Raw genomic sequence first — 13,454 nt, 5'->3', positions numbered from 1 at the left:
AGGGATTCAACATCAAAGCACAACTGAGAATACACTGGTAAATACTGTATTCTCCACATTTACAAGCTTATGTATGGGTATTCCGAACTTGGTAAGCATGCAAACCTGCTTACATTTCCCTACAAATTCCCAGATAATTTATTCCCTTGTAAATGCTGTAGCCTTTAGTTCTAATAGGGGTTTAAATGCTGTCTATCTAAAAGACCAGTTGCTATTGTTTGTTCGAGACACTTCGGTGGTAACTTTTTGAAAGTAAACCAATTGTGTTTCCAGGAGATGATTTATTTAAATATGTTTTTTGTAATAATACGTCTGTGTACTGTTAGGCAAATATCAATCAAACAAAGAACGGAAAATGGGAGGCCCATCAGAGCGTCAGATTTCAAGGAGAGGCAGAAGAAAAAATGTTGCCAATTTTTTCCTATTTAAAGCTTTACAAGCAGAAGCGAGGTCGCTGCTTGTTCTGGGGCTGGTGCTGAACGGAGAAGAACACATTGACTTGATCAAAGCAGATTTACAACTGAGTCCCTGTTTGTTTTCATGACAGGTCCTATGTCTAATATTTAGACATGAAGGACTTTGTACATGTAGGGAATCTTTGCCTCTTCATTTCATTACAAGTATCTCTGATATTAGCAGCTATAGGTAAGTGCCTGCAGTAATCTGGATCTGGATCTAAGTCAAGGCAATAAAATTGTTGGCTTTGTGTATTATGAAAATTTGCTTTAATGTTTAAGATGCACGCTTGCTAATCAAAACTAGCTGTTGATATATTCAATGTGTGTTGTGTATTTGTTTTTTTTATATGACAGTTTTTTTCCTCCAGAAAGAACAGTTATATTTTGCTGCTACTACCTGACGATTCTTATGTAATTTTAGATGCAAAACCTGTTAATTTTGATTTTGCCATTAATTAGTTAGTGACCGGAATCTGGAGTATTGAATCCTTTCTCCACCCACTATTCAAAAACGTTCTGAAAATTCACTGGATGATGATCAGCAAGTGTACTCTGGAGAATTTGGGTTTGATTTCTTTCCATACTGGGGCCACGTGTGAGTTATTAGTCTCTCAATCTCTCTTTAGGTTGCTTCTCAAACAATCCTCCAAGATCTTTTTATTTTGTTGTAGCTCCCCTAAATACTGCTTAGATATTGTGTGTAAACATTTTAATCTGATAGTGTTTCTGTGAAGTACCTTTGGACATCCTTTCCTATGGCAAAGGCATTTTTTAATGCTAAATGGTGTTTTAATTCCACATCTAATCACAGTTGTACAGCTTGGAAACAGGGTCCTTTGGACCAACTTGTCCATATTAGACAAGATGCCCATCTAAGTTAGTCCCATTTGCCAACATTAGGCCCATATCCCTCTGAACCTTTCCTATCCATGTTACTGCCCAAATGTATTTTAAAAGTTGTTGTTGCATCTGTCTCTATCTCGTCCTCTGACAGCTTGTTCCGTTTACCCACTGTCCTCTGTGTGAAAAGGTTGCCCCTCAGCTTCCCACCAGAACTTTCCCTTCTCAGTTTAATCATTAAGCCAAACAGACCAGAGATCGATGCTGAGATGTTTCTGTTTTTTTGGGCATTGCTCACATATAGGGCATTTCAAGGCAGTCGAGTGCACTTTATTGCATTTAACTTTTACCGGTGCCTACAACTTTTTTTCAGACCAAGAATCCCCATTCCACAACTTATTTAGCCTCTTACTATATCCGAAATGAATGTTGCAGCATAAGTGTGAATAAGATCTTGGTTTTGTTCCCATCTCTTGTCTCATACATTATTTCTTGCCACATCTGACAGCTATTTATTTTGTTTGGAATCTGTTTTTTCTATTCTATTAAAACACTGTTTAGTTCATATAAGGGGCAGAAGTCTACAGATTGGATAATTACATTTGCACGTCACTGAAACATGCTGCAGTAAAATGTCACAGAATCCGGCAGGGTTCTGTTTTAACATTTAGCTAATAGTAAAGCGTTTTATTGTTGCAAATGCCTCAGCTTCTGCTGTAATATAAAATGCATTTCATGATGCTCATCTGAGCTCAGACAATTCTCCAAGGTTAAGGTTATCTGCAACTAAACTATTTTACTAGCAGAGCAAACTTTGCAGACCAGCTGTGCGATGAGTGTACGTGCTAGAACTTATCCAAATCACATTTTAATGTGTTAACTTGTTCCCTTGGCAGAGCACTCAGGCACACTGTCAGCCAAACTTAGAATCTTTTAATGGAAAAAGTCATGTACCATTCTTATAATGTTCTTAACTGAAGGATTATGTGAGATGAGTAGTTTTCAAAACATTAATCTGAAATGTTTGCACAGTAACATTAACACCACTCTTGAGCGCACATAATCCATCCATTAAAAACAACAAGATTAGGCATGATATCTCGTGTACTAGTGAAGGCAAGCTAAAGTGGAACAATGTAGGGGACCAGGCTGTGGTGTTTTGGTGTCATTGATCCATGATTTTTGTGAGGGCAGACATGCAAACACTCGGAAATTTCTCATTTCCATTTTATCCCCACTCTTTCCCCTCCTCCCTGTCCCCTTCCATCTACAGTATATCCCTCCCTCAGGGTTTACATTTCACTCCTCCTCGTCTCTCCTCATTTGACACTATTCTTTCTCCTTTTCACATCTCACCTCTGTCACTTACTTCACCCATCTGCCTAACATCAGCCCACTATGATATCCACCTAACTATTACCAGACGCTGTCCCATCCCTTTTCCAGCTCATCCTCCCTGCTACAATCAGTGTGAAGAAGGGTCCCGACCTAAAACATTTCCTGCCCATTACCTCCGCACAATCTGCAGGACCCACTGAGTCAGTACTTTGTGTTTTGCTCACAGTTCCAGCATTCACGGTTTCTTGCATCTCCAAGCAAATATCTGTGTTGTTTCATACAAATATGGGCATGAAGGTGAGAATTTCAGGAGTGCCTTGCAATAATTGACACGAGCTTGTGTTAATTTCTATTATTATTACATATTAAAGGGAGGTAAATATCAAATGCATAGGGAGGAACAGCAGCTGCTGGTTTAAACTGAATATAGACACTGAGTAACTCAGCGGGACAGGCAGCATCTCTGGAGAGAAGGAATGGGTGACGTTTCGGGTCGAGACCCTTCTTCGGACTGCGAGTCATGGGAAAGAGAAACGAGAGATGTAGACGATGATGTGGAGATATAGAAAAAACGAATGAAAGATTTGCAAAAACGTAGCAATGATAAAGGAAACAGGCTGTTTGCTAGGTGCGAACAAAAAACTGATGTGACTTGGGTGGGGGGCGGATGGAGAGAGAGGGAATGCAGGGGTTATTTTAAGTTAAAGAAATCAAATTCATACCCCTTGGTTGTAAGCTGCCCAAGCGAAGTACAAGATGCTGTTTCTCCAATTTGTGTTTGGCCTCACCAGGTCTCGACCAGAAATGTCACAAATTCCTTCCCTCCACAGATGAATTTGTCCTGCTGAGTTACTCCAGCATTTTGTGTCGATCGAGGTACATATCAAATTGATAGAAGAAATAGAAAGGCAAAGTGTGCTTCAATGATTTTAGCATTGGAAGCTGTTAGTATTCAGAGGAAGCTGTGTGCCCTTGCACACAAATTGCTGAAAGCTAAAGTGAGCATTGCAAACAAATATAAAGCCAAACCATACATAAGCCAAATGCAAATTGGAGGAACAGCATCTCATATGCGCCTGGGTAGTCTAAACTTAAAAGCTTTCTCCAGTTTCAGGCAATCCGCAACCCTCAATGTGTTTATTTCTCCTCCGAATCAATCCACATTCTCTCACAGAACCCTTCTTTCTAATACATACACCTCCCACCCCCTGACCCTCTGAGACAAAGAGCATGAAAACTGGCCCTTCAGTACAACACTTCTAAGTTGCCCAAGATGCCTCATTCAGGCTAGCCCCATTTGCCAGTGCCTGGGCCATATACCTCCAAACCTTTTCCCATCCATATACGTGTCCAAATATATTTTAGATGTTGTCATTACATCTGCCTGTGGCAGCTGGTTTCTTATACCCACCACCTCCGTGTGAAAAGTTGCCTCTCCGGTTCCTGGTAAATCTTTTCCCTATCACCTTTAAAATATGGCCTCTTGCTCTTCATTCTCCTACCCTGGGAAATATAACCTATGCATTTACCCTATCGATTCCCCCCTTATGATTCTATACACCTTTATAATATCATCCCTGCACTTCCTGCCCTCCAAGAAATAAAGTCCTAGCCTGAACAACTTCTTGCTCTGACTCAGGTTCTTGATTCCTGGCTACAATCCTCCAAGTGCAGCATTACCAGCATCTCGTGCATCTGTACCATAACGTCCCAAGGAAATAGTCCTGATCTGAGACGTCACCTATCCATATTCTCCAGAGATGTCTTACAATTTAAGACTTTATCTTGTGGACTAGCCCTGTCCAATCCCATTATCATTTTAAAGCTAATAGAACTGTGGTCACTTGTCCCAAAGGTCTGGCTCATTGGCACCTCGGTCACTTGCCCTGCCCTATTTCCCAACTGTAAGTCAAGCTTTTTTCCTACCCCTTGTAGGACCGTCTACATATTACCTCAGAAAAGTTTTCTGAACACACTTGGTACACTAATACAACTTGTGTTTCCTAATTAATCAGTCATTATATATCGGATTAATGTTGTGGAAGCATGCATGATAGCAGAACCAGCTTTACTGGCCATCTCTCTTCCACACTCTCAAGTCCAATTGCAGGGTCTCAACCCAAAATGTTGACTATCCTTTTGCCTGCACTGATGCTTCCTGACCAGTTTGGTTTCTCCAGCAGCTTGTTTTATACTCTGAATCCCAGCATCAGTAGTCGCTTACAAATATATTGTCCTTTATTATAATAATAATAATAATGGATGAGATTTATATAGCGCCTTTCTAATATTCAAGGCGCTTTACATCGCATTATTCATTCACTCCTCAGTCACACTCGGTGGTGGTAAGCTACTTCTGTAGCCACAGCTGCCCTGGGGCAGACTGACGGAAGCGTGGCTGCCATTCTGCGCCTATGGCCCCTCCGACCACCACCAATCACTCACACACATTCACACACAGGCAAAGGTGGGTGAAGTGTCTTGCCCAAGGACACAACGACAGTATGCACTCCAAGCGGGATTCGAACCGGCCACCTTCCGGTCGCCAGCCGAACACTTAGCTTTATTGAAAGAAGTTTTGAATGGAAACCATAGGGACATCTTGTTCTTAATATATTTTTGTGACCTTTTGAACTGAGTCACTGGGAGGCCGAAGCTGGTTGATATAAACGTCTTTATTTCTCAAGAGAAACAGACATTCTCGAGGAGAGCCTCATGGTAGAATCGTTCAAGTTCAAAGTAGACCGAGTTTCTATGTTTTAAACAAAAAGACAACAATGAACTATTAACAAAATTATCATTGGTGATAATTATTTATTAAGCTTTAACATTTTGAGTGTGGACAAGTAACTGTATAAATAGATGTTTACTGTGGCAGCATATTGGAACTTTAAGACATCTCTGAGTGAATAAACACCTTTACTGAAACACAATGATTCAAATGGACAGTCTCAAAGTTTCTGGAGACAAGGAATCCAGATACCCAACATTAGTGTTGTGAGCACAAGGAACTATAGATGCCAGCTTACAAAAAATGCACCATGTTGTGGAGTAACTCAGCAGGTCAGGCAGCATATCTGGAGGACATGAATATGTGATATTTCAGGTGTGACAAAGGGCCCTGACTCGAAATCATGTCCACAACCTCCAGAGACGCTGCCTGATCCACTGAGTTACTCCAGTACTTCGTGTTTAAAAAAAAAAAAAAAAATCCCCAATTATTAATAGACAGACAAATGTGCATATGGTCATGCTTTATGTGCAAAGTGACAAATAACTCTGGTCTGGAAGCTTTCTTTATCTCTATCACAATGTTGCAAAATAACTTAAGATGAAGATTAGACACAAAAAATTGCAGTTGCAGGAATCTTGAGCAAGTTTAAAGAAAGGTCTTGACCCAAAATTTTACCTATCCATGTTCTCTAGAGATGCTGCCTGACCTTCTGAGTTACTGCAGCACTTTGTGTTTTTGCTTTAATTGAAGATTTTTGGTTTGATATACATCCAATTAACTTATTAAATTGTCTTAGTAGACAGCCAATTTGTTTGCAAAACTGTTGTTTTAATTTCACACTAATTACTGCTTTCAATGTACATTAGAACAGAGATTCAGATTTTTATTTTGAATTAATGGCTGCTACTTGCACATTACTCTATATTCCCTGAATCATCTCTAACAATGTGTGGCCTTGGTGAGTTTGCATTTGGGATATTGACTACAGGTCTGATCTTCTTACTTAAGAAATGTATATTTTTTGTGATAGAGGGAGTGCAGCAAATGTTTATTCATTTATTTCCAGGGATGATGGATTTGTCATATTGTAAAAGATTAGACAGAATAGGGCTATACCCTTTTGAGTTCAGAAGAATGCGGTATCTCAAGGAAGTGTACGGAATTCTTAAGGGGCATAAGAAAGTAGATAATGGGATGGTTTTTCTCTGACCATGATGATTGGAATCAGGAATAACAGTCTCAAAGAAAAGAGTCAGCCACTGAGGACTGACATGAGAATAAATGTCTTCATTGGCCACGGTTGATGGGCGAAAGTAATCAAAAAATGTTTGAGAAGACATAAGGACAAGGAAATTAGGAAAGAGGGAGACAAACTACCTGGTTCTCTCAGTAAAATGAAAACTATGCTGAGTCAGCTAATAGACAAAGATTCTGACCATTGCAAAAAAAATGCTTGGGGCTATGGCTGGACTGTGGGTGATGTCAAAGAGAATTTGCAATGCCTAGATCACACACAATCCAGCACACACGAGACAGGCAGCTCCATGCCAAGCATGACACAAAAAGCTAGATTAATTCAGCGAGTCAGGCAGCATGTCTGGAGAAATACCTATTCCTTCTCTCCAGAGATGCTGCCTGACCTGCTGAGCTGCTCCAACTTTCTGTGTCTATCTTCGGTGTAAACCAGCATCTGCAGTTCCTTTCTAAATTCCATGCTGAGCCCAATGAGCAAACTGTAGTGTATAACAGGAGCTGTGACTCCCACGTCAGCATCGTCTGAAGCCATTCAACACTCCTGCAATCTGCCCTTTATGAGATCTCCAGACCAGCTGATATTTCTTTCATTCATGCGGCATGAATTGTGCCGGAAATGTCAACATTTATTGCCCACCCTTAATTGCATTGGTGGGGCTGGACACATATAATTCAAAGCAAGTATGATCACACTATCCCTAGCCAACAATGGGCCTATCCGGTTACGACCCTGCCTGACATCATTTGTGGCCGGCTCTGACTGGCCTGGCCTGGGTCTTTACACTCCTCTTCACCCACTCCCACCCACCCCTAGTTTCAGTCTGAAGTAGGGTCCCAAACCATCCATTTTCTCCAGAGATGCTGCCAAGCTGTTGTAATCTGATTCAAGATAATGGTACTGACAAATGATACTGAAATACAAGCTACCGGTCTGGCAAGAGTTTAGCATTAAAGCTAAATGCCACCAGAGCTGCTGTGAAATGTCCATACAGTTGGTGGAAGGTGAGTGCAGACATGCTGCTCTTGGCAAAATGAAGCAGAATAAAGCAAAGAGCACCTTCTCTACCAAATGGAGCTTCATCTACTCCAAAGGAGCAGCCATCCGCCAATGTGGTTTCAAATACTGGAGGGGCATAGCATAATTGGTAAGGCAAGTAAAAAACACTTGGGGAAGCAAGGCAAAAAAAATACATGTCTAGGAGGGAACTGCAGATGCTGGTTTACACCAAAGATAGACACAAAATGCCGGAGTAACTTAGCGGGACAGGCAGCAACTGGATAGAAGGAATGGGTGACGTTTCGGGTGAAGACCCTTCTTCAGGCTAAAAAACAAATACCTATTTTGCTGCGGCAAGTAAGAATGTCATTGTTCATTACGGGACATATGACAGTAAAACACGCTTGACTCTCTTGATTCTTGACTAAATTAGGTAATTAGAGAGCAATTGAATGATTTTGATCACAGTTTTGCTGTTTGTCTTGTTAAGATGTTTAAAGATGCTTGCCTTGCGATTTTAGACACAAAGTTTTGGAATAACTCAGAGGGTCAGCAGCATCTCTGTAGAAAAAGGATGGGACCCTTCTTCAGGCTCTATGTGGGTTCTCCTTGTCACAATGTGTGCTAAAATATCAGTGCCAGAGGGGTGGCAACGTGAGAATTGGAACCATGGAGGTTTAGATTTTTTTATTCGTGATCATGTGTGGTGAGCATCACTTGAAGAATGGTATTAGTTGTGCCTCCATTTTTGATGTAGAGTTTGGAGAGAAGCTGCTTAATGAGAGGATTGTTATTTGAAAAGGGATTGAGTATATGTGTCTATACCCATGGAGATTACCAGAATGAGGTACTTTCACTGGAGCCTATAAAATTCTTCAGCTTCTGGCAGAGTAGCACAGCTGGGCAGCACAGTGGCACAGCTGGTAGAGCCACTGCCTCAGAGCGTCAGAGACATGAGCTTGATCCTGACCTCAGGTGTTTTCTTCATGGAGTACTGAGACAAGAAAGGGTTCAGCCGTAGACACATTACGAAGGAAGTGCCGCATAATCAGCTGAACCCAAGGTCGCCTACGTCAAACTATGGCACCTTCTGCATTCCTGTTGTGACTACTAAGAGAGTAAACAAAGGGAAACTTAAACACACTGCTAACCTAACAAACCTAATACCTATTACCTCCAAACCAAAACCAACCATAAAGCCTATCAATAATACCATCACGATGGGTCTGCTTAATGTTAGGTCTCTTAATAACAAATCATTTTTAGTCAACGATTTTATTACCACCTCTAAACTGGATTTTATGTTTTTAACTGAAACATGGCTAGAACAAAATAACAGTGCAACCATTCTGATCGAGACAGCTCCTCCCAACTATAACTTTTTTGATGTATGTAGATCTGGAAAAAGAGGTGGAGGGGTTGCTGCTATATTTTAAAATGTATTTCAGGGGAAACAGATGTCACTTGGTGATTTTCCATCATTCGAATACCTTTGTGCTGTATTGAAATGTTCCCCCAGAGTTCTCCTATTAATTATTTACAGGCCACCTAAATATTATGCACATTTTTTCGATGACTTTACAGAATTATTGTCTAGCATCTCCACTGACTTTGACTGTCTAGTTATAACTGGTGATTTTAATTTTCATACTGATGATTTGAATGACAAGGGTGCAAAATAATTTTTTACTATTTTAGACACATTTGAACTGTCTCAACATGTGAAAGAGGCTACTCATTGTAAGGGGCACACCCTGGACTTGATTATCACAAAGGGTCTCAATGTTTCTGATATTTTCGTGACTGATCCTTCATTGTCTAACCACTTCTGTGTTTTCTTTAATATATCTTTTATTCCCGACATACAGACAAAATCAAATACTGTCAAAAAACGGTATATAAATGAACATTCTAATGTACTCTTTAAAAATGCCATCTCCTTGTTACCACCTCTAAACTCATGTTCTGCTGATGATCTTGTAGATAACTTTAATTCCAAAATTGTGAAAGTTATAGATGTCATTGCACCTGTTACGGTTAAAACGATTTCTGGTAAGCAAAAGGCACCCTGGAGAAAAGCTGCTTTTGTAACTGCTCAGAAAAGAGAATGCCGGAAAGCTGAACGCATTTGGCGGAAAACAAAACTTCATATTCACCATGACATCTATAAATAGAGCCTCCGTGCCTATAATTTAGACTTAAAAAGTGCTAGAGAAACATTTTTCTCCAATATCATTAACAACATCACTAATAAGGAAAAAACCCTTTGCAACTGTTGACAGACTGACCAACCCCCCAACACAAATACCACCTGAACTGCATTCCACGCAGAAATGCAATGAGTTTGCATTCTTTTATACTGATAAAATTGAAGGCATCAGACGTGCCATCAATATCTCCGCTTCAAACAAAAATGTTGGATCACCACCCTGTTTAGGCAAAAGTAACGTGGCAATGATGACATGCTTTAATGTCATAGACTCTAAAACTCTTGTGGAAACGCTGACACAACTAAGGTCATCCACCTGCTGCCTTGATGCTTTACCTACCAACTTCTTTAAGAATGTTTTTGACTGCCTAGCAATAGACATACTGCAAATAGTTAACAGCTCTCTTCAATCAGGCAATTTCCCAAAAGCCTTGAAAACTGCAGTTATTAAACTTCTTTTAAAAAAGCGGAGCCTAGATGCCTCTATTATTAACAACTATAGACCAATATCAAACCTATCTTTCATAAGTAAAATCATTGAGAAAGTTGTCCTCCAGCAACTTAATCACTTCCTGGCTTCAACTGGCTGCTACGACAACTTTCAGTCAGGATTTCGACCTCTTCATAGCACCGAGACCGCCCTTATTAAAGTTGTAAACGACATCCGTCTTAACACAGACTCTGACAAAGTTTCAATATTAATGCTATTAGACCTCAGTGCTGCATTCGACACTGTTGATCACTCAATACTTTTGGACAGGTTGGAAAAATGGGTGGGGCTTTCAGGCACAGTCTTAAGTTGGTTCAGGTCATATCTACAAGATAGGAACTATTTTGTTTCCATTGGCGACTTTGTATCAGAACCAACCAACATGACGTGTGGAGTCCCGCAAGGTTCGATCTTAGGGCCCTCTTTATTCAACATCTACATGCTCCCACTAGGGCAAATCATGCGAAATAATAATATTGACCACCACTGCTATGCCAATGACACTCAAATCTATGTAGCGCTATCACCAAATGACTATCGCCCCATAGATCTGCTGTGCCAGTGCATTGAGCAAGTCAAAGACTGGATGTGACAAAATTTCCTCCAACTAAATAAGGACAAAACGGAGATAATTGTTTTTGGTGCTAAAAAAGAAAGGCTTAAAGTAACCCAACACCTTCACTTTCTGTCCCTGAAAACTTCTAACAAAGCCAGAAATCTTGGGGTCATTATGGATTCAGATTTACATTTCGACAGTCACATCAAATCAGTAACAAAATCGGCCTACTATCACCTCAAAAACGTAGCAAGATTAAGAGGACTCGTGTCAGCTCAAGACTTAGAAAAACTTGTACATGCCTTTATTACTAGTAGGCTAGATTATTGTAACGGTCTCCTTGCAGGTCTTCCGAAAAAAACTGTCAGGCAGCTACAGCTTGTTCAGAACGCTGTTGCTAGAGTTCTAACAAAGACCAAAAAATTTGAACACATTACACCAATTCTTAAATCCTTACATTGGCTACCTGTATGTCAGAGAATTGATTTCACAATCCTGCTGCTCACCTATAAATCACTACATGGTTTAGGACCAAAGTATATCACTGACATGCTTCCACTATATAAGCTTTCTAGACCGCTAAGATCTTCTGAAACCAATCTGTTAGTGATTCCCAGAGTAAATACCAAACATGGGAAAGCAGTATTTAGTTACTATGCAACAAATAGCTGGAATAAAGTTCCTGAAGATTTAAGACTTGCCTCAACTTTGACCACTTTTAAAACAAGACTGAAAACTTTTATGTTTACTTTAGCTTTCAGCTAAATCTTAACTACATTGCACTTTTAACTTTTGCACTTTTTATAATGCATTTTTAATTTTGCTTTTCTTTTCTTTTCATTCTTCTATTTTATTTCATTTTATTATTTCATTTTATTGTATGACATGTTTTTATGTGAAGCACTTTGAGTCTGCCACGTGTATGAAATGTGCCATATAAATAAAGTTGCCTTGCCTTGCCTGGAGTTTGCGCGTTCTCCCTGTGACCCAGAGCACGTGTAGGTTTTCTCCATGTGCTCCGGTTCCTCCACATCCCAAAAATGTGTAGGTTTGTTGCTTAATTGGCCTCTGTTAATTACCCCAATTGTGTAGGGGGTGGATGTGAAAGTGGGATAACATAGAACTTGTGTGAACAGGTGATCGAGAGTTGGCATTGTCTCGGTGGGCTGAAGGGTCTTTCAATCAATCAATCAATCAATCAATCAATCAATCAATCAATCAATCAATCAATCAATCAATCAATCAATCAATCAATCAATCAATCAATCACTGTTTAGAATTTAGGAGCCATATAACCAGAACATTACAACATAAAATAATGACCCTGGTTCTGGGGTTACTGGAAAGTTGAGAACTAAAGGCTATAATTTCAGGATAAATGGCCTGACCACTTAAGATGTATCTAGACTTCTATGTATTTTTTAAGTTTTCATGTCTTGGAATCAAATAACTCTGAATATCCATTATAAGCATTGGACTCTAAAGTAAGTACTGCAAAGCAGAGATAGCTCATCTTCCACTTTGATTCCAACACTAGTTCTTTTAATAAGCAGAGCAGGTTCAAGAAACATATGGCATGATCCTGCCTCCAATTCTAATGTTTGTTTTTGATGAAGTATTTCTTACAAAATGCAGTTAAGTGTCTCCAAGCTTCACTGAATTTGAAGGAAATTTACTTTACATTACAGTCCATTAATGGGTTGGAACTTTATGCTTGTGAAGAATGTCATTTATAAGATGCTAATTTTCCTGCAATATTCCAAATGAGAAATTAGAAAGATGTTTAACTGCTGTAGTGATGTGAAATGAAGAAAAACGGTCCTTTCATTTTGAACTATATTTTCATTAGGTCCAAAATATTCGGGTGATCGTTGTCTCATCCTATTATGATGCTCTGAGTAGTAGAGAAATTGTTCAGTTTTGAGCAGGGATCCATGAAGAATTTCAGAACCAGGGACAGGTATCATTTTAGCAAGTTGATTGTACTTAATCAAGAGGGTGGCACGGTGGCTCAGCGGTAGAGTGGCTGCCATACAGCACTAGAGACCCAGGTTCGATCCCGACTATGGGTGCTGTCTGTACGGAGTTTATATGTTCTCCCCATGACCGCGTGGGTTTTCTCCGAGATCTTCGGTTTCCTTCCACACTCCAAAGATGTACATGTTTTTAGGTTAATTAGCTTGGTATAAGTGTAAAATTGTTCCTGGTGTATGTAGGATAGTGTTAATGTGCAGGGATCACTGGTCAGTGTGGACTCGGGAGGCTGAGGGGCCTGTTTCCGCGCTGTATCTCTAAACTAAACTAAAGCAGAAATTGTACTTGTAAATATTTATATGCTTTAATCAATCACAATGACAAAGATTGTAGTTTATAATTTTTGAAATGCCCACCTGTTTTGACTCAGCTTGCTGGTGCCAGGTTGAAATGTCCCATTCAGTGAATATAAATATCGCCTGTAAAAACAAAATTACCATTAACCTTGCAGTTGTTTATTCAGTGTTGATATGAAAAAATGGAGTGCTATCCATTTAAAATTCACACTTTTTAATTCACACTAAGAAAGTGTTTGGTTTTAAAG

At 39.8% G+C, this 13,454-nt stretch overlaps 1 protein-coding gene across 2 annotated transcripts in view; it reads left to right on the top strand.

Moving 5' to 3' along the window:
- The first annotated feature begins 446 nt into the window (after positions 1–446).
- LOC116975081 (collagen alpha-1(III) chain-like) overlaps positions 447–13,454 on the top strand; it is a 126,761-nt gene continuing 113,753 nt past the window's right edge. For both annotated transcript variants that reach the window (XM_033023787.1, XM_033023786.1), the window contains exon 1: positions 447–645. In XM_033023787.1, coding sequence (XP_032879678.1) covers positions 570–645 — 76 coding nt within the window. In that variant the 5' untranslated portion in view covers positions 447–569. The remainder of the gene's footprint in view (positions 646–13,454) is intronic.

The sequence above is a fragment of the Amblyraja radiata genome, chromosome 7, assembly GCF_010909765.2.
Source record: "Amblyraja radiata isolate CabotCenter1 chromosome 7, sAmbRad1.1.pri, whole genome shotgun sequence".
NCBI lineage: Eukaryota > Metazoa > Chordata > Chondrichthyes > Rajiformes > Rajidae > Amblyraja > Amblyraja radiata.
This window is presented reverse-complemented; position numbering and strand designations above follow the sequence as displayed.